Raw genomic sequence first — 18,374 nt, 5'->3', positions numbered from 1 at the left:
ACTCCCACAAATTCAAGAAAAATAAATTTTCCCATTATTTGCGATTTCGTAGATTTTTGTGGCATTTTTGTCGATTGTTTGCCTTTGTCTGTGCACGTTTATTTTATCTAATTCATGGAAATAAAAAAATATGTTGCATTTATATTTAGGACTTAATTTTATATTTGTTAGACTAATTAGCAAATTAAGTTGTTTTACAAAAATGGAAACTCACAAAAATAGTTTACTTTTGCACTTTTAATTTTAAGTTTTGAAATTTTGGTAGTTTTCCCTTCAAATTTGGTTTTTAATTATTGTCGGTAATTGTTAGTCGGAGTTAATTAATTCAATGTGGTAGGATAAATTTATGTAGGAATTAATTTAGGTTTTTATTTTTAGTTGTAATTTAAAAGAAATTAAAAAAGAAGAAATGAAAATAAAAGGAAGTAAGAGAGGCTGTATTTGGGCCAACTTGTAGCAGCCCAAAATTTTCCCTCCAATACCCGTTTAACCCAGGTCCAGACCCGCCTCACCCGGTCCAGCAACCCTCCCATCTAAATGACCCCATTTTATGCCCCTTGGATCTGGACCATTGGATATCATCAATCCAACGGCCCGGAACTGATGATTATCTTAATGCATATATGTCCAAACATCCCCCACCTCCCATCATCATCTCTCATACCCTCCAAGACCCCAACCAAACTCCACTTCGAACCATCATTCGCCGCCCGCCGGAATTCGCCCATGGCGGCGGCAGGCGGCCAATCACCCCCATTTTTACACCACTACTTCTCCTCCACCTCCTCATCCTAAATCCACACTCCACTCCTCTCAAATCCCTCCAGAAAGCCTCAAATTTTAGAAACCCTAGCACCGACATGATATTCTCCGGTGGCGGCGCCACCCCCAAACCGCTTCAAACTATCACCCTAAAACCCTCATGATCCCCTCATACCAAATCTGCAACTACTTTTCTTCGACTCTACCCGGAGCTCCGCAAATCTTGAATTCGAGTTCAACCCCCAAAAAAGTTCAACTATTTTTTTTTTTTTGTGAATTCTGTTTCTGTGACATCTTTAATTTGTTATGCAGGTTAGATTTCTGGTTCGTTAAATCACTTAGTTAATTAAGGCTTAATTTAGTCAATTCCTTGTTAATTAGCTCATTCATCTTTGTCTTTGTTTGATTGCATTTTAAAGAAGGGGTTCCGGGTTTCTTGTAGGGAAATTTTGGTCAGTCGTTCGAGCTAGGAATCCCTGATGGATTTTAATTGGACTCTGAAAATCAGAAAGCCCAAGTGGGGATTTAATTTGGGTTTGCAGACTCCTACCCATTTGAGTCGGGTCAGTTTGACCTATACTTGGGTTGGAGGGGTAGTTTTCAGAGGTTTGAAGTGCAATTTGGGTAGTCTTCTTAGGAGAATCTTTATATAACTGAAATGGAAGCTTCCTAGAAGCTGTGGTAGGGACTTAAGGGGGAAAATCTGATAATTGCCTAGGGATATCTAAGCTACATTGAAAGTTGAGAAAGTATTGAAGTACAAAAACTAATTCCTAAGTGCTGCCCTAGTGCCTTGCTTATAAAGGCATCTCTATTTTACATTTCAAGGCAGATGGGGGAAGAGGAGAAAAATCCAGAAAAAGGCAAACGGCTAAAATTTTCACTGTTCCATTGAACTTTTTCTTTTCTTCTTGGATTTCTGAGGTTTTCGAGTCCTAGAGCATTTTCTGATTCATCTGAGGCTTAGAATAGGTTGAATTTAGGTGTTTTTTTTCAAACTGATTCTGGGTTGAGTTTTGTGTTTGGAGTCTTAATCAAATCTGGTGTTTCAAATTGGTTCAAATGACATTTGATATCTCTTCCTTGTTGTTTCTGGACTGACTCTACAATTGTTGTTGATTAACTTCTTGTTCTCTTATTTCTTTCTTCAATTCCAGGTATGTATTGACTCCTGAATCGTGTATGAAATATAAAGCTGAAGGTCATGCGACCAAGCTGAAGTGGCTATATGTTTCTTTGTCAAGTGCTCATTGGATTTCCCTATGATTTCTTCATGTGTTCTCTGGTGTAGTCATCATGTGTAGCTATTTTATATCGTTAATGTCATATTTCATTTTAAGATTTGGATTTGAACTGGCTTGAATGTAATGATTCAGGACTATTTGGACTTTTAAATGTGTTATTTAATTAAGGAATAGGGTTTTTAGTTGATTAGTTGAAGCTATTTGGCTTGGCCGTGGTTCAAAGGCATTAAATCGAACCTTTGGATCCAACACAATTGGTTCATATCCTATTTTTCCATTTAGTTTTCAAAACCTGCTTTCTTATGGGTTTGAAGTACAGTAATTTCAGGAGTTCATTGTCCCAACATTTCTCTTTGGTTCGTGTAAGGATTCTGTTTCCATGAGGAATTTCAAAGAGACGTCAATTTTGGTTTCGTGTTAGGAATGTCACGACCTAGTCTAGTTCTTCTCATATTTATTTTAACAAGTTGAAACTATGAGGTTATTTAAGTGTGCTAATGTGAAATCAGAACTCAGCATATGTATAAAGTCCTTTTAAGAATTGCTCTCTTTGTTGAAAATTCAAATGTATGGACTAAATGATGAAATAGTCTATGCAATCTGTTAATAGTATACTGCCCGAATTTGAATCAGCATGACAATGTGTCTCCTGCAACTTTTAATGTTGAAAGCATCGATTTGGGATCATTTAATTCCTTGACTGTGTGATGGTTGTGTTGCTACAGGAACTCGATCCTGAGTCCTGCTTTGCCATTGCGCCATGTTTCCGAATTAGGCCCTCTTTTGGGGCCTAGTTCAAGTCATTTAAAACCAGTAGTTTCATAACACTTACAATGAGTTATTTGTCTCCCTTGGGACCATATCTGAAAAGGAAGCAGACATTTAATCACTTAGGCTGCAATGTAAGTTTAAGCTTTGGTATAAAAGGCCCTTTGAAGTCCTTGAGGCTTTTTCTTAATTAACTTTGACTCTTTTAAAAGTAGATTGGAGGTGTGCCATATTAGACAATAAAAATAGTTTATGGCCCTCCAAAACTTTGTTTGAATTCCCTATTAGAATTGGAACTGAGGTGCGCCGTGCCAAACAAATGACAATTGTATGGCCCTCGTTTAATTAATTATGTTTTGATCTTTAGAATCTGAGGCGTGCCACTTAGTGAATTTCCATGGCCCTCGCAAACTTGAAGGTGCGTAGTTGATTTAGGCGCGTTATTTTGATAATTTACCTTCTTAAACTCGGGTGCACATTTATGTGACCCAAATCCAAATCTCAACAACGTTATATAAAATGTGTTGCGGACTACGAGTGTATTTATGTGACGTGGTTCAAGACATATTTTAAATGACGTTGCAATCTTCCTAAACATGAATAAAAGCAGTTATAAAGTTAAAATCAAACCATAGGCTAAAGCATGTACTAAAATCAGATAATAGGCCAAGTGTAACAGTTGAGCGACCGTGCTAGAACCACAGAACTCGGGAATGCCTAACACCTTCTCCCATGTTAACAGACTTTCTTACCTGGATTTCTGTGTTCGCAGACTGTAAAACAGAGTCAATCTTTTCCTCGATTCGAGATTTGAACCGGTGACTTGGGACACCATAAAACTATCCCAAGTGGCGACTCTGAATTTTTAATAAAAATAATCCCGTTTCGATTGTCACTTTAAGTTGGAAAAAACTCCCTTATATGCCCCCTTCCGGGGGGTAGTAAAAAGGAGGTGTGACAGGAACATCAGGACCTGGCTGGGGTTAGAGTAAACCAAAATAGTGAATGGATTGAATGTGTTAGTTGACATTTCCAAAGGGTATTGCAAGTGTTCTAGTAGATCTCCTCGTGAGACACCTAGATGGTGCACCCTAAAATATTAAAGCTAGACATGACCACTGGAAGCCTTGAAGTAATAAATATTAACTTAGTATGGCTCCCACACCCAGTAAAGAAAGAATGTTAGGCAATTGAAAGAGCCAAGGGATGGAACAAGGGGAGCCAAAGGCAAAAGAATGTTTTGTTCGAGTTTTTAGAATAAAGCAGTAGACATAGATAATTAGCGGGAGATAAGAAGAGAGTTAACGAAGCATTATGAGTAAGATATGATATACGGATGATAAAGATAGGTCAAAAACAATGATGACAGTATTACATAATTTACAGTCAAGTGAAGGGAAAGACAAAAGATGACAGGCCTTGAGACAATGAAAGAATATAGGCCATAAAGTCATATCCTCATTTTGAGAAATAAGTTTGCAACTCTAGCGCGATTACCAAGAGGAAAAGTTAGACCCAGAGTAGTAGGAATTAATATGGACTGGTAAATCAGATAAACAAAATATGAATTAGGGGCTGAGTGATATGATAACGGCCGGCATCATGAGAATTTCAGATCGTGTTCCGGCAAGAATAGAATGGACAATAAAAGAAGATTCATGGAAAATTCAGAGAATGGTCATTTAGGAGGACGTTTCCCTAAAGCAAGCAAGGGGATCAAAGTTAAGTTTAAGGGAATTATGTGCCAGTTACATTAAGTGTCACCCTCACGAGTAAGGGAATTTGTCATCCTTGGTATAGAAAGATTGCCACAAGGCGAGTAAGTATCATTGATGTCGAGAAACAACACCAAAGATGAAGAGGTAAACCATCTATAGGTAGATCCTCGTGGCTTCAGCTCTTATTACACCCCTAGAGGGATGAATATGGAGTGATGTGACATTATGTCAGAATTAAGTGGTTCTGGTGACTATGGAATGGTAAAGGAAGAATGTGATAAATGAAAGAGGAATGAGATGTCACTTATCCAAATCTTACAGATATGCTACGATTCAAGAATATTGTGCAAGCACGATGTCAAGGAGATAAAGTAAAGGTTCTTGCCCGAGCAGTTATTAATAAATAAGGAGCCAGTGCGAGACGTAAGTTAAGACAAAGGAAATAACCCAAGAAAAATTACGAGGAATATTGACATGAGAATGGGCCAACGAATAGTTAGTAATTGGTGAGAAAGATACTAGTTATGGCTAAACATGGGGTTACAGACAAGTCATCAGATGATGTAAGATAAACATAGTAAAACCCAACATGGAGAATTCAGCCTCAAAGAATATCATTATAATACTTGAGATATATTCAAACAATAGTTGGGGTAGTTAAAGGTACTGTATGAGTATTACAGGGATAAAAGAAAGTGCCACTAGGAAGGCAGTAAAAACTTTAGTTCAGAAGTAGTCGTAAGAGCAGATGAGTGTGGAGGTAAGTAACTAAGGATAATTACAAGTGAGCACGAACATCAAAAATTCTATCGAAAATATGATATAATAAGCTCGCATCTTTACAAGAGTTAGAGGATCCTCCCTAAGTACTACAATGAAGGATTAGCTATGGAAATGAGGAAGAAGGCTTCAACCTAAGCACAATGACCTAGAGAAAATGGTCTTGTAATAACAGTTTCACAACAACATTGTACGTCCTCCATAAGAAAGAGGGATCTAACATGGCTAGTGAATGGGAAGTAAAAATCAAAAGAAATATTCGATGATTATATGAGTTGTACGAAAATTCCGGCATACGTGGGAGCTAAGATAAGCTAAGTATGCATGCAACAAGGGGGAAGAAAGATCATGAAAGGTAATAGTTTACGTTAAAAGAAAGCTGAGAAGGAACGAAAGGAATTATTTGATCAATGATTCCGAGTTGGTGACTTTATGAATGCACTTAAGAGTTTAGATTTTTATACATACAGCATATATGTTAACATTCATACAACCGTAAAAGATTTCGGTATAAGTTAAAAAAAAGAATTGAGCCCAGGTCATAGACAAAAGAATGAATTAGAAGTTTGTATCATGGATATTCCATAGCATCCATGGAGTGCTAAAGTAATAACTAATACCATGAGCCGCAGATTGGAAGATAGCTTAATCCTACATAAAGGCTGATCGGAAAGAAGAGGCAGCTAAAGAATCACATCACCCAAGTAAATCAAGAGTCTGATTATTGGACCTAGAAAAATTATAGAAGTTGTGCTTGAGAACATGACAGAATCACTCTTAATATTAGATGTCCAAGAGAAATAATATAACAACTATAATCTATAATGGCTCTACAAGAAAACCAGTTAGAAGAACTACCAGCCTCATGAGAAGTCAGTACGAAGCTCCCATTAGATAGTGTATGTAGCAGAGGTGCGAGTATTATAATAGAGCTTCAAATTATGGACATGAATTATACCCATGTGGAGGGAAGGTCATGAAAGAGATAGAAGATACGATGCAAAATTTTAAGGTAAGTAAGGTAAAGGTGAACAACGTACGAGATACTCAAAGGCAGAAGATCGTGAATAATCCATACTTCGGATAGAAGTCTATAAGAGTGAGGATTCAATATCCAAGAATGATTGCAGCAGCGTCAGTAGCATATCTTCCAGCCTATGGTCTAGGTATCGAAAATCCTGATTATGAGAGTAAAGGATAGTTAGAGACGATATGATGTCTCGCTTGATGTTCCAGAACAACATAAGGAAATATATGGTGCAAGCAAGTTGAAGGAAGGCCACGAATAGAATAAATAGATATGTATAGGTCCCAAGCTAAAGAATAGTAGAGCGACAAAGTTATAACGAAACATTAGTAAGGATGAGGAAAGGCAAGTGAAAGGGTGACGAGAATGGATAAGTCCTCGGGATTAAAAACCCATGAAAACAAGAAAGCTAATGGTTTCTCTAAGTTATAGAAAGTTCAGTATAGCCTAAATGAACTCAAATGAGTCTAAGGCTAATAACATTTAGAAGAGATAGAATGTTGCCCTGTTAATAGAATGATGGTGTAATTATTATAGAAAAAAATAACTTTTGGGTCTTCGATTGAGTAATGATCTAACGAATAACAGAAAGGGATCTCATGAATTGGAAAGGATTAAAATACCCACGTAAGGAAAATCACATTGGGATGCCATGAGATATGATTATGAAAGCAGGGTATCACCCCAGGTGGATCAATCTAATCATTTCAGATGTTCCTCGATAAAACGTGAATCCTAGCAGCAATATTACATAAAAGGTTAAGTTATCAGGGGTGGATTATGGATCAAAATTGAGGTGAATCAACAATGGGTGGATAAAAGTTATAAAGTATGAGAAGTGATTAGGCCGTAATGCTTAAGATGAACAGTAATGTGGAAGCATTAGAGGACATAGATTTATACGTATGGGATAAGCAATGAAAGTAACCTGGGATTTGGTAGCAAACCTTAGTAAAAAGAAGTCGAGGTAAGAGTTATGATATAGTATGACCTATGTAGATGCAGTAAAGTCATACGAATGGATAACCACATCTATAAAATAAGAGACAACAATATTCGTAAGTTCGACAAAAAGAGAAGAACTTCAGGATTGGCTAAAAACTAGAGGAAAAAGGATAGGAGAGTCACATAAGCACACTTACAAGGTCAGTATCGTAGAAGCTGCATGATGGGAGGTAACAACAGTTATGAGATTAGAAGGAATTTGATCACAAGTCATGGCGTGGGAAAGAGGCCTAAAGGGGGGAATACCCTGATATTTGGACTTATTCACAGAACAGTTGCCTAGATGGAAAGAAAACTACTAAAGTATTCGCAAAAGCTATGGGATATGAGAACGATAAGCATCAGTCAACATTCGAGGACGAATGTTCCAAAGGAGGGAATGATGTTACACCCCATATTTTCTTACGTGAAAATATGCCATAAATAAATTAATGAGAGCCCGGAAGTGAGATGTCGCATCCCGCGGTATTACATTATGGTGATGTCGCGTTTCACAATATTAAGTTACGATGATGTTGCACCCTGAAGTATTGTATGTTAAAATTTCATTTTCAGTTAACCGATGTAAGACTCGGGGATGAGATCATTTTGACGTTAACATACTTAAGCTATTTATATCAAGCAATAAATAAGTGTTATGAAGAATAAGAGGGTACACGGATTAAAGAAAACGAATTTCGTTGAAAGTGGTCACTTTGGAATAAAATACGGGTCGTGCGATAATACTCAATAATTTTGAACTAGTACCATGTAAGGTACCATATGACTATGGTAGTATAATATATAAAGTATATATGAAGTATTTTAAAAATAAGTAGAATTTTAAGTAATTTGAGATAATCTTTTTAAATTATGTGGGTAATTGATTAATTACCGGGTAACAGGACATTACTCGGTTAACTAATAAGTGGATAAGGAATTATAACTATCACCACCCAAAACGTGGCAGCTGATCACATAAGAAAGAAGTGACTAAGAGTCACATTTCCTTATGTGGCCATCTAGGGACAAGATCTTAATATTGTAAGAGTCAAGTCATGAGACTTAATAAAGTCTCTGATAAGAACATTACGTTCTTTCCTTCAAAATGGAAAGAAAGCAATTCAAATATACTAACAACCATGAATCTTAGGATATACTAAGACCCATGAATCTTAGGAAGGAAACCTTGGAAGCCTAATTATCATTCCAAAAATGTTGGTAAAGGAGCAATTTAGTTCAAGTGATTTCAAAGAAGCAGAAGTTGATTTGTTCATCAATTTCAAAACGCAGAAGCTTAATCCGATTTTTGGGTTCTAAGTTCAATCCACGAAAGTTTCTAACGGGATAATTATACGGATTCGTTCCTACTCTAGGTATGTTAAGGCTATCCCTTCTTTCTTTTGGCATGATCCGTACGATACAAATGAAACGTCAAAATGCACAAATTCCATGAATGACTCTATTCATAGAAGTATTAGAGATATCTATGTTCTTGAATTTTCGTGTGTCATAATATTTTATCATCTGTTCATGGGTCTCAAAAAAATACGAAAGTTGAAAAGAGTTTACTTATGATATTACTCAAAGGCAAAATGGTCTTATGAAGCTCCGAAAGATTTTATTACGTATTTTTCATGCATTTCATACATGTGCATTGACCCATGACCAGATGGAGTTATATTCGCGTATATATGTAAATATATGTATATGAGATATGGGAAAAGTTTACAGCGTTATATACGCACCACTACCTGATCAGTTGGTATATGATGATGATGTTGCCCACAGTGGCTGAAATATGATTCAAACAACGTTATATATGCGTATATATGTATGTTTATGTATATGGGATATGGGAAGAGGGTATGGTGTTATATATGCACCACCACCTGATCAGTTGGTATACGTTGATGATTTTTCCCACAGTGGCCGTATGATATGATGGGATGCCCTCTGAGGCTAATGATGCCATGAGACATGTACCCATGCACGACATGACATTCATACGCATATGAATGATGCTAAAAGTATTTCATGATTTAGAGAGTTATTCAGATTTACAGGTTGAGTCAAGTACTCTATATTTCTTCCATGTCTGTTATGTACTTATTTATGTGCCTTACATACTTGGTATATTTTTCATACTAACGCCCCTTTTTCCTAGGGATGCTATATTTCATGCCCGCAGGTCCCGATAGACAGGTTGAGAGCCCTCCAAGTAGGCTATCAGCTCAGCGAATGATGTTGGTGCGCTCCATTTGCTTCGAAGTTTCTTGTTTGGCTGGTATGATTTAGACGTGTATTGTTTGGTATGGCGGGACTCTGTCCCGGCCTTTATGATATTTATGTACTCTTAGAGGCTTGTAGACATATGTCGTGTACGTGAAAGATTGTACAGCCTTGTCGGTCGATGTTTTGAGTTTATAAATAATCATGTTGGCCTATTAGGCCTGTATGTCATGTGTATATGATATTGTAATAAGAAAGTTACGTTACGTTGGTACTCGATTGAGTAAGGTACAGGTGCCCATCGTGGTCCATCGGCTTCGGTCGTGACATCTCCCCTCCCTCTTGGATAACTGACCCAAGGTACTTGATGTTGCCTCTACTTGGGATGACCTGTGATTCATGCCTCACATCCACGTCCACTTCCCCCGGCTCAGTGCTGAACTTACACTCCAGGAATTCCGTCTTCATCCTGCTCATCTTGATACCCTTAGACTCAATAGCCTATCTCCAAACCTACAGCCTATCACTCCAGCTATGGCACCTCCCTTTGAATATGGTGTGTTAACGCGTCCAGCACTAGGGAGAACAAAAACGGACTGAAGGCAGAACCTTGGTGTAATCCCATTTCAACCGGAAATGATCAGAATCGCCTCCTACTGTCCAAAATCGAGTCTTTGCCCAAGCATACATGTCCTTAATCGCCATAATGTACGGAACCGACACATCTTTTGCCTCTAAGCATCTCTAGAGAACTTCTCTAGGAACCTTGTCATACGCTTTCTCTAGGTCAATAAACACCATGTGCATATCCTTCTTTCTCTCTCTATATAGTTCCACCAACCACCTAACAGGATGTATAGCTTCAATAGTTGAATGACTCGGCATGAACCCGAACAGGTTATCGGATACAGACATTATCATCCTTACCATTGCTTCAACCACCCTCTCCCACATTTTCATGGTATGACTCAGTAATTTGATACCCCTATAATTGTTACAACTCTGGATATCACCTTTGTTTGTATAAAATGGAACTATCGTACTCCACCTCTACTCATCTGACATCTTCTTCTCCTTAAAAATAACATTAAACAACCCAGTCAACCACACCAAACTTGCTCTCCCTACAAACTTCCAAAATAAAATCGAAATCTCGTCTGGCCCGGTCGCTCTGCCCCTACTCATCTTACGTATAGCTCCCATGACCTCCTCAACCTTGATACGCCTGCAGTACCTATAGTCACGGTGACTCTCGAAATGCTCCAATTTGCCTAGCGCAATATCCCGATCACCTTCTTCGTTCAAGATTTTCTAAAAGTAAGTCTGACATCTCCTCTAAATCTGGGCATCTTCCATTAATACTCTACCATCTTCTTCCTTTTTAGAACCACAAAATCAAATCTAATTGTTATTACCATTTTCAAGGTAAATAATTTGGTTCCCACCGTGGGGATAAAAATAATAGTGATTGTTTTCTTGATGGTTTACTACATAACACAAGTTATCTTTCACGCTTTTTCTTGTCCAAGAATCTTTGATTTTAGGACAAAATGTCTAACTCAATAAATGCATATGAAAACAACGGTCTTGAGGACCATGGAGAGAATGGTGTAGTTGTTCCAGGTATTGGTGCACCACTACTAAACCCCGAAGGCATACCGGAGCCAATCCCCGTGGATGTGGTGTCAGCGATTCCCAACACGTCGATATAAGCTCCCACACTAACAGGAACGTAAGCCAAGGAGACCAACAAGAAGCTCGGAAAACCCCAGCTAGGGAAGAATGAGAGGTTAGCCTTCACGTTATTTTTGAATATGTTACAGGCACAACAGTTGGCAATTGTCCATCCATAAAGCCACCAGAAAACTCCCAGTACGGTAGCTCCAGAAATGGCTCCCCAAGCCGAGCAGGCACCAGAAAGATCAAGCAATAATGGGTCGGCAGCCAACCCCGCCATCATAAAGATGGTCGAGGACCTCACAAAGAGGATTGAGTCAGGGGAGAAGAAGATAGAAGCCAACGACAAGAAGGTGGAAACCTACAATTCTAGGGTCAATCAAATTCCAGGTGCACCCCTGATCTTGAAGGGTGTAGATTCAAAGAAGTTCGTACAAAAACCGATACCACAGGAAGTGGCCCCAAAACCTATTCCAAAGAAGTTTAAAATGCCCAACCTTCCGAAGTATAATGGAACCTCGGACCCCAACGAGCACGTCCTTGCTTACACTTGTGCAGTGAAGGGCAATGACCTAAAGGACGACGAGATCGAAGCCGTCTTACTAAAAAAGTTCGAAGAGACGTTCTCGAAAGGGGAGATGATGTGGTAACACAACATGGCCCCAAACTCGATAAATTCATTTACCATGCTAGCATATTCCTTCATAAAGTCACATGCTGGTCCCATCAATGTAGCTACAAGGAAATCTGACGTTTTCAAAATCAAGCAAAGGGAGAACGAGATGCTGCAAGAGTTCGTATCTCGCTTTCAAATGGAACGAATGGAACTACCACCAGTTTCCGATGATTGGGCAGTGCAGGCCTTCACTCAAGGTTTGAATGAGCGAAACTCGTTAGCTTCATTGCAGCTGAAGCAGTACTTAGTCGAGTATCCCGCCGTGACTTGGTCGGACGTCCACAACCGATACCAATCAAAGATCAAAGTCAAAGACGACCAACTAGGAGTCTCCTCGGGCTCGGTATATCCTAGTAGGCTTCCGGCAAAGAAGCCAAAATCAAACAAAGAAACATACCAACCATACGCTGAGGATAGAAGGAATGCCCCGAGGCGCAACATATCCTGCAATGACCGAAGGATGGATCGAGGCCAGAATTTTCGGGGACTTGTTAGCAGAGTTGGATTCAATAGGCACATAGGGCCGACGGAGGCACCCTGCTTGTCGGAATACAACTTCAACGTCGACATTTCAAACATCGTATTTGCCATTAGTAAAATTAGAGACGCCAGGTGGCCAAGGCCTATACAATCAGATCCTTCGCAATGGAACAAAAACTTAGCATGTGAATTTCACTACACGCACGGTCATAGGACCGAGGACTGCCGACAACTCCAGGAAGAAGTGGCTCGACTACTCAACAAAGGTCACCTTCGAGAATTTATTAGCGACCGAGCCAGAAATCAGTTCCAGGAAAGAGAGGCGACCAAGAAGAATAAAACAGGCGAGCCACAACATGTCATCCACATGATCTTAGGAGGCATCGATGATCCACAAGAACCAACGGTCAGGAGAACAAAAATATCCATTACCAGGGAAAGTGAACACGAGGTTACATACCCATGGACACTCCCACATTTAGTGATGAGGACATCGAGACCTTGTCTTAGCCTCAAAATGATGCACTGGTAATCTCTTTTCGTGTAAATACAATTAAAATTAAACGTATACTTGTGGATCCAAGTAGCTCGACCAATATTATCAGGTCGAGGGTGGTGGAGCAGCTCGGACTGCTTGAATAGATCGTGCCTACCTATCGAGTCCTCAACAGGTTCAACAAGGCAAGCAAAACAACGAAAGGGGAAATTACCCTCTCGGTCAACGTGGTCAACACTATCCAAAATGCCAAATTCCATGTCATTGAAGGAGACATGAGGTACAACGCGTTGCTCGGAAGGATGTAGATACACTGCATGAGAGTAGTACCATCTACCCTCCATCAAATAATGAAATTTCTGACAAAGGACGAGATAAAAACTATCTACGGGGAACAACATGCAGTAAAAGAGATGTTTGCTATGCACGATGTGGCACCGGCACCAATACCTCTACCGTCGAGGGAGCCAAAGGATAAACAAACAATGAAATAGCGATCACGAGATGCATTCTCAGCTATACCCGAACAAGACAAGCAAAGTATAGTGTCGCGTCCTCAGAACAAACTATCAAAGCATATTGAGGCCCAAGGCGCCATCGGCACTAAGGTATAATCGTCTCCCTTATTAATTACATTTTACACTAACCTGTGTGCAGGTATCCAATCGAAATAGCCAAAGCGCTTTCCAACTTGAACGCCTTAGGTTCCGAAAGCATACGTTGCACTCTTTTCTTTCAACCAAGTTTTTATCCCAAGAAGGGTTTTACTGGTAAGGTTTTTAACGAGGCAACATCCATATATAACCTAAGTAAGACTCAACAAGTATTAAAGTCTTCTCTTCATTCAACCTCGAATACTGGGGGGGCATCCCCTGGAAGGTCACCTCCTTGGAGAAGCCAAGATGTGCTAATTGGAGTCTCGATAGGAAAATGATGTACCGGGCCAAACGGTCAAAAGAACTGTGTCCGTATAGAATAATCGAGCCCTTGACAGCAAAGACGTGTATACTTGTACCAAGTAATCAAAGAATACTTTCCCCTCCATCAAAGCATTTTGCATTTCAAAGGATTCCAGTATTTTTTACAAAAACAACTCCAGAACAAAAAATATCTCGAACACTTGGGGACTGACGTAAAAAAAACTCGAAGCCGTATGACCTCCGGGTCGGAAGCTTCAAACTTGTAAGCCCTCAGTAAGGCAACATCAAGGTTACGAAAATGGCTCCAAAAGACAAGAACGTCCCGAACACTCGGGGACTGGCGTCAAAAACTCGAAACCGTATGACCCCCGGTCAGAAGCTTTAAGCTCCTCAGCCCTCAATAAGGCAACGATAAGTTTACAAAAATGGCTCTAGAGCCAAGAAAACTTTCAATGTCTCGGGGACTGCCGAGGCCATAAGACCCCATACGGGCAACCTCGACCCCGCAAGACATTTATAAGGCAACACCAAAAACTGTAAGACCTCAATCAAGGCATGAGCCATACTTGTACCAAGTAACAAAAATTGTAAGACCTCAAGCAAGGCATGAACCATACTTGTACCAAGTAACCAAAATAGTAAGACATCAAAGGCATGTAAAAATTATAAGACCTTACAAAAAGGCATTATATCGACCTCAAAGTTAAGGCTATATATTCGAACTTGTAAGACCACTAAAAAGCATACCCTCGATATAGACGCCGAAACAATTTCACTTGGGGACTGAAAGGCTCCGGCCAAACACAATGACTATGGTCACAAGGCTGTACCAGCCAAACTAACGCGACTTGGAGACGCCTGGCCATCGCTATAAAATCACAGGCCTTCAATTACTTTGAAAGTACTTCGAAAAGAACCAATTAAATAGGCTACCCTCGACATAGGCAAAAGAGCTTCGACCATGTCAACTCCGAATTATAGGCTTCGAAATATTCAACCACCGAGTGAAACCTCCTGAGGTACTCAATCATCGCCACATAACGACTCACAATCGAGGTTTTTTATCGAACCGTCAAAGAGTCAGGCAAACACAATTAAAAAAATGTCCTTAACAAGGGAAAAATAAAGCCCATATAAAAGGCCATACCAACCCAATGCGTAAGAGCCACTGTCGCCAGCCCATATAAAAGGTTGTATCGACCCCATGCATAAGAGCCACTATCGGCAGCCCATATAAAAGGTCGTACCGACCTAGTGTGTAAGACCCTAAGGGCCAACTTTAAATTCAAAAACTTAAGGTTCAATGATCTCGAGTCGAAACCCAACTCGGAGACAGAACCCGAAACAGTTAAATGAATATTCCTAAAAGCAAAAACATAAGAGCTTAAACATTAGCTTACACTAAAAGGTCGTACCGACCAAACACGTAAGAGCCTACGGGCTAGCCCAATGATCTCCAAGGCCGTACTATGAACCTAAGGGTTCTTTTAACTTGAAGACCAGTTCTTCTAGCTAACGACTGACAAACATCAAAGCAAAGGGAAGTGCATAAAAAATGAAACAGCAAAGCTTCCTTTTATATACGTATATATGGAAAAATACAAAGCTCCATGTTCTTTAAAAAAGCACTATACGCAAAATCAGAAAAGAAAGGCCTAATCTACGTCCCCCTCGGGGACCATGCCTTGTCGGCCTCTTTCTCTCTATCTTTCGCTTCAGACAGAAGGAGCTTAGCATCATACTCGTCCGAGATTTACACCTACAATACTCTTTGCTCCTACTCTCCCGGTCGAGAGGCCCCCTCAGCTCAGCACAAGCATTGGCAGCATCCTTCAAATAGACAACCACTTTCTTATCGTCCTTAGTTCGGATCGCTTCGGTTTCAGCCCAGGCATCCACAATATTGGCCTTCATCTTCAGAAGCTCATACTTGAGCCTTGTAATCATGTCCATTCGGACCAATATGTTCTGATGAGTGTTGTGATATTGTACTTTGAGGGCAGACGTCTTGGCCAAAGCATCATTCTTAGTCGCGACCTGGGTGTCCACCCGAGCCTTTAGCTCATCACACTCACACTTGGCTTGGCCAACTTCACTCCAAAGGCTTTCCAGGTCCTCCGTCTTTTTCTGCAACTAAAGTAAACAAAACATTAGCCTCAGAAGATAGATTAAGAAATATGCACTCCCTTGAAGCAAAAATTACCTACTTCTCGAGGTAGCTTCCGTAGTTTGGATTTCGACTCGCCTCATACCGCAAGTGTGCCAACTCGTCTTCCCTTTCATCGCAAACAATCCTGAGGGATTTATCCCCATCCACGGCTCTTCGTAACCCGGTCTCACGACGAAGCAACTTAGACTTGAGCTTGTTAAAAGCCTAGGAAGGAGAAACTTGATAAGAGAGTAAAAATTGCAAAAACTATAAAACCAAAATAATTGGCCAAAACTCACCACAACTATCCACCTGCCTCAAAGGCCAATTAATAATACTGACTAAGCCATTATAGTTGTGGGAAGATATACCAGCAGCTATTTCTCGCGTTCGGATCAAGTTAAAGCCTTAAGGCTATTTCTCGCATTCGGATCAAGTTAAATGTCCTCTCGGTTACTTTAATCCAGGGGATATCCGGGTCCGGCCGTACCCTCATTCGGGATCTATCTATAACGCCTTAAGGCTATCTTCGCTCTAAGTTCAAAACAGGTTTTCAGGTCGCCCGAGCTTGAACAAACACTCACTCAGGGACTGCCTTCGAAAGCCTAAGGGTTATCTTTATTCTCAGGAGTCCGAGCAAGTTCCCCCTCGAGGACTATTGATGGGGTCTAAACAGCTAAGTTTCATTCTAAATATTCAAAGCCCTACTCTTACTCAACTCGGAGTCGAGGGTCCCAGCGGCCGAAGCTCGTATCAGTTCAATACGGGCTCAGTCCGAGGAATGACAAGGGGCTCCACGTGATATCATATTAACCAATTAGGAACCAAGAAAGTACCTATGCATGGGCCCGATATTCGGACCGATTGGTTGAGTCATGCACTCTAATTCTTCACAAATGCAAGTAAAAGGAAATCCGGCATAAATCAGGTATAAAATTGAAGAAAAAAAACTTTTTCATTAGTAAACGATGATTACAAAAGCCCACGAGGGGTCCTTAAACAAAAACAAAAAAGCCAAATATATATATATATATATATATATAACAGCTACAAGCCTAATTTGGTATCGGTGGTACATCCTCAGGGGCAGTATTGTTACATCTCGCATTTTTTTCGTACGTTGAAGTTTTGTCTTCAGTAAATTGACGTAATCTCGAGGATGATATTATCTAGAGGTTAGCGTAATTATGCTATTTGTAACAAGTTATAAATAAGTATCATGAAGGATAAAGGATGCATGAATTAGAGTAAACGCGTTTTGTTCAAAATGGCCAATTTGGGATAAAATACGGATCAAGTAATAATACCCGATAATTATAAACTAGTATCATGCAAGGTACCATATGACCACGGTAGTATAATGTATAAAGTATAATAAAAATAAGTAAAATTTGAAGTAATTTGTGGTAATTTTTAAATTATGCAGGTAATTGATCAATTACCGGTTAACATAACATTACCCGGTTAACTAATAAGTGGATTAAAAAATATACAAAATCACACCCCAAGAAAAGATGGAAGCCCCCCTCCCCTTTACTTTAAGGTGACTCACTACTCACCTTTACATGTGTCATAAGAAGGTTTAAGGAACTAAATTACAAGTCTTAAGACTTGTGTGAAGCATCATCCAATTAAGGTTAGACATCATTTAATTTAGGAGTTGGTCATTCATTCTGCCTTGGATTTTAAAATCCAAGAACTTGGAAACAGAAGTGCTTTCGTCCAAATTCCTTAGCCAAATCTCGATTGGAAATTCAAAGAACAAAAACAATCTTCTTCAATCCAAGCCTAGGTTCGTTCGTATTTCGCAAGAAGCAAAAAGTTTCATTTTGTTCAAATAATTCCAGGAATAGGTATGTTACGAATAAGCTCTTCTTTCATTTGGCATGATCTCGTCATTACATAAGAAAGATAACAAAGTATAATGAAAAATTCATATCCCGGAATTTACGTATATTGTACTAGTCCCGCATGTTACATATATTTTCCTAGTTTTGTAAGTTACAATATTCTCCTTATAGGGATTTCATATTCAATTAAGTATTTTCTTATTCCAGTGAAGAGGGTCGAGAATTTATATATACAGTATTTTCATTACCATCGAGCTATAATTGATGGGCAGGACCCTATTGGGCAACCTCTGATCAGATGGTAAGTTATATACCAAGGCTGCTATGGCTGAGCGCCTATGAGCGAGCCCAGTTGGTCGAGATACAAAGCCTAATATGGCCGAGCGCTTATGAGCGAGCCTACTATGGCAGAGCAGATATATATATGTATACCGAGCCTTATAGGGCCGGACATCTATTTTACTCACTATATTAAGAAAATTGAGTCATGAGTCAGTATCCGCTGATGAGCATCTCTTCAGATTATCTTTGATCCCCAGTTACTTTCAATTATTATATTATCAGTTCTGTTTTAGCTTCAGTATATTGCCTTACATACTCAGTACATTATT

At 39.5% G+C, this 18,374-nt stretch overlaps 1 protein-coding gene across 1 annotated transcript; it reads left to right on the top strand.

Moving 5' to 3' along the window:
* The first annotated feature begins 11,878 nt into the window (after positions 1–11,878).
* Positions 11,879–12,880, top strand: LOC138877463 (uncharacterized). The gene has a single exon (XM_070157073.1). It carries the CDS (start codon positions 11,879–11,881, stop codon positions 12,878–12,880), a length of 1,002 nt encoding a protein of 333 aa, XP_070013174.1.
* Positions 12,881–18,374: the final 5,494 nt, after the last annotated feature.

The sequence above is a fragment of the Nicotiana sylvestris genome, chromosome 9, assembly GCF_000393655.2.
Source record: "Nicotiana sylvestris chromosome 9, ASM39365v2, whole genome shotgun sequence".
Taxonomy (NCBI): Eukaryota; Viridiplantae; Streptophyta; class Magnoliopsida; order Solanales; family Solanaceae; genus Nicotiana; species Nicotiana sylvestris.
Note: the sequence above shows the minus strand (reverse complement) of the source record. Positions and strands in the feature narration are given on the sequence as shown.

What these genes read in the sequence shown, in the direction of transcription:
- LOC138877463 (XM_070157073.1), top strand. Translation starts at nt 11,879, where the DNA reads ATGCTAGCATATTCCTTCATAAAGTCACATGCTGGTCCCATCAATGTA.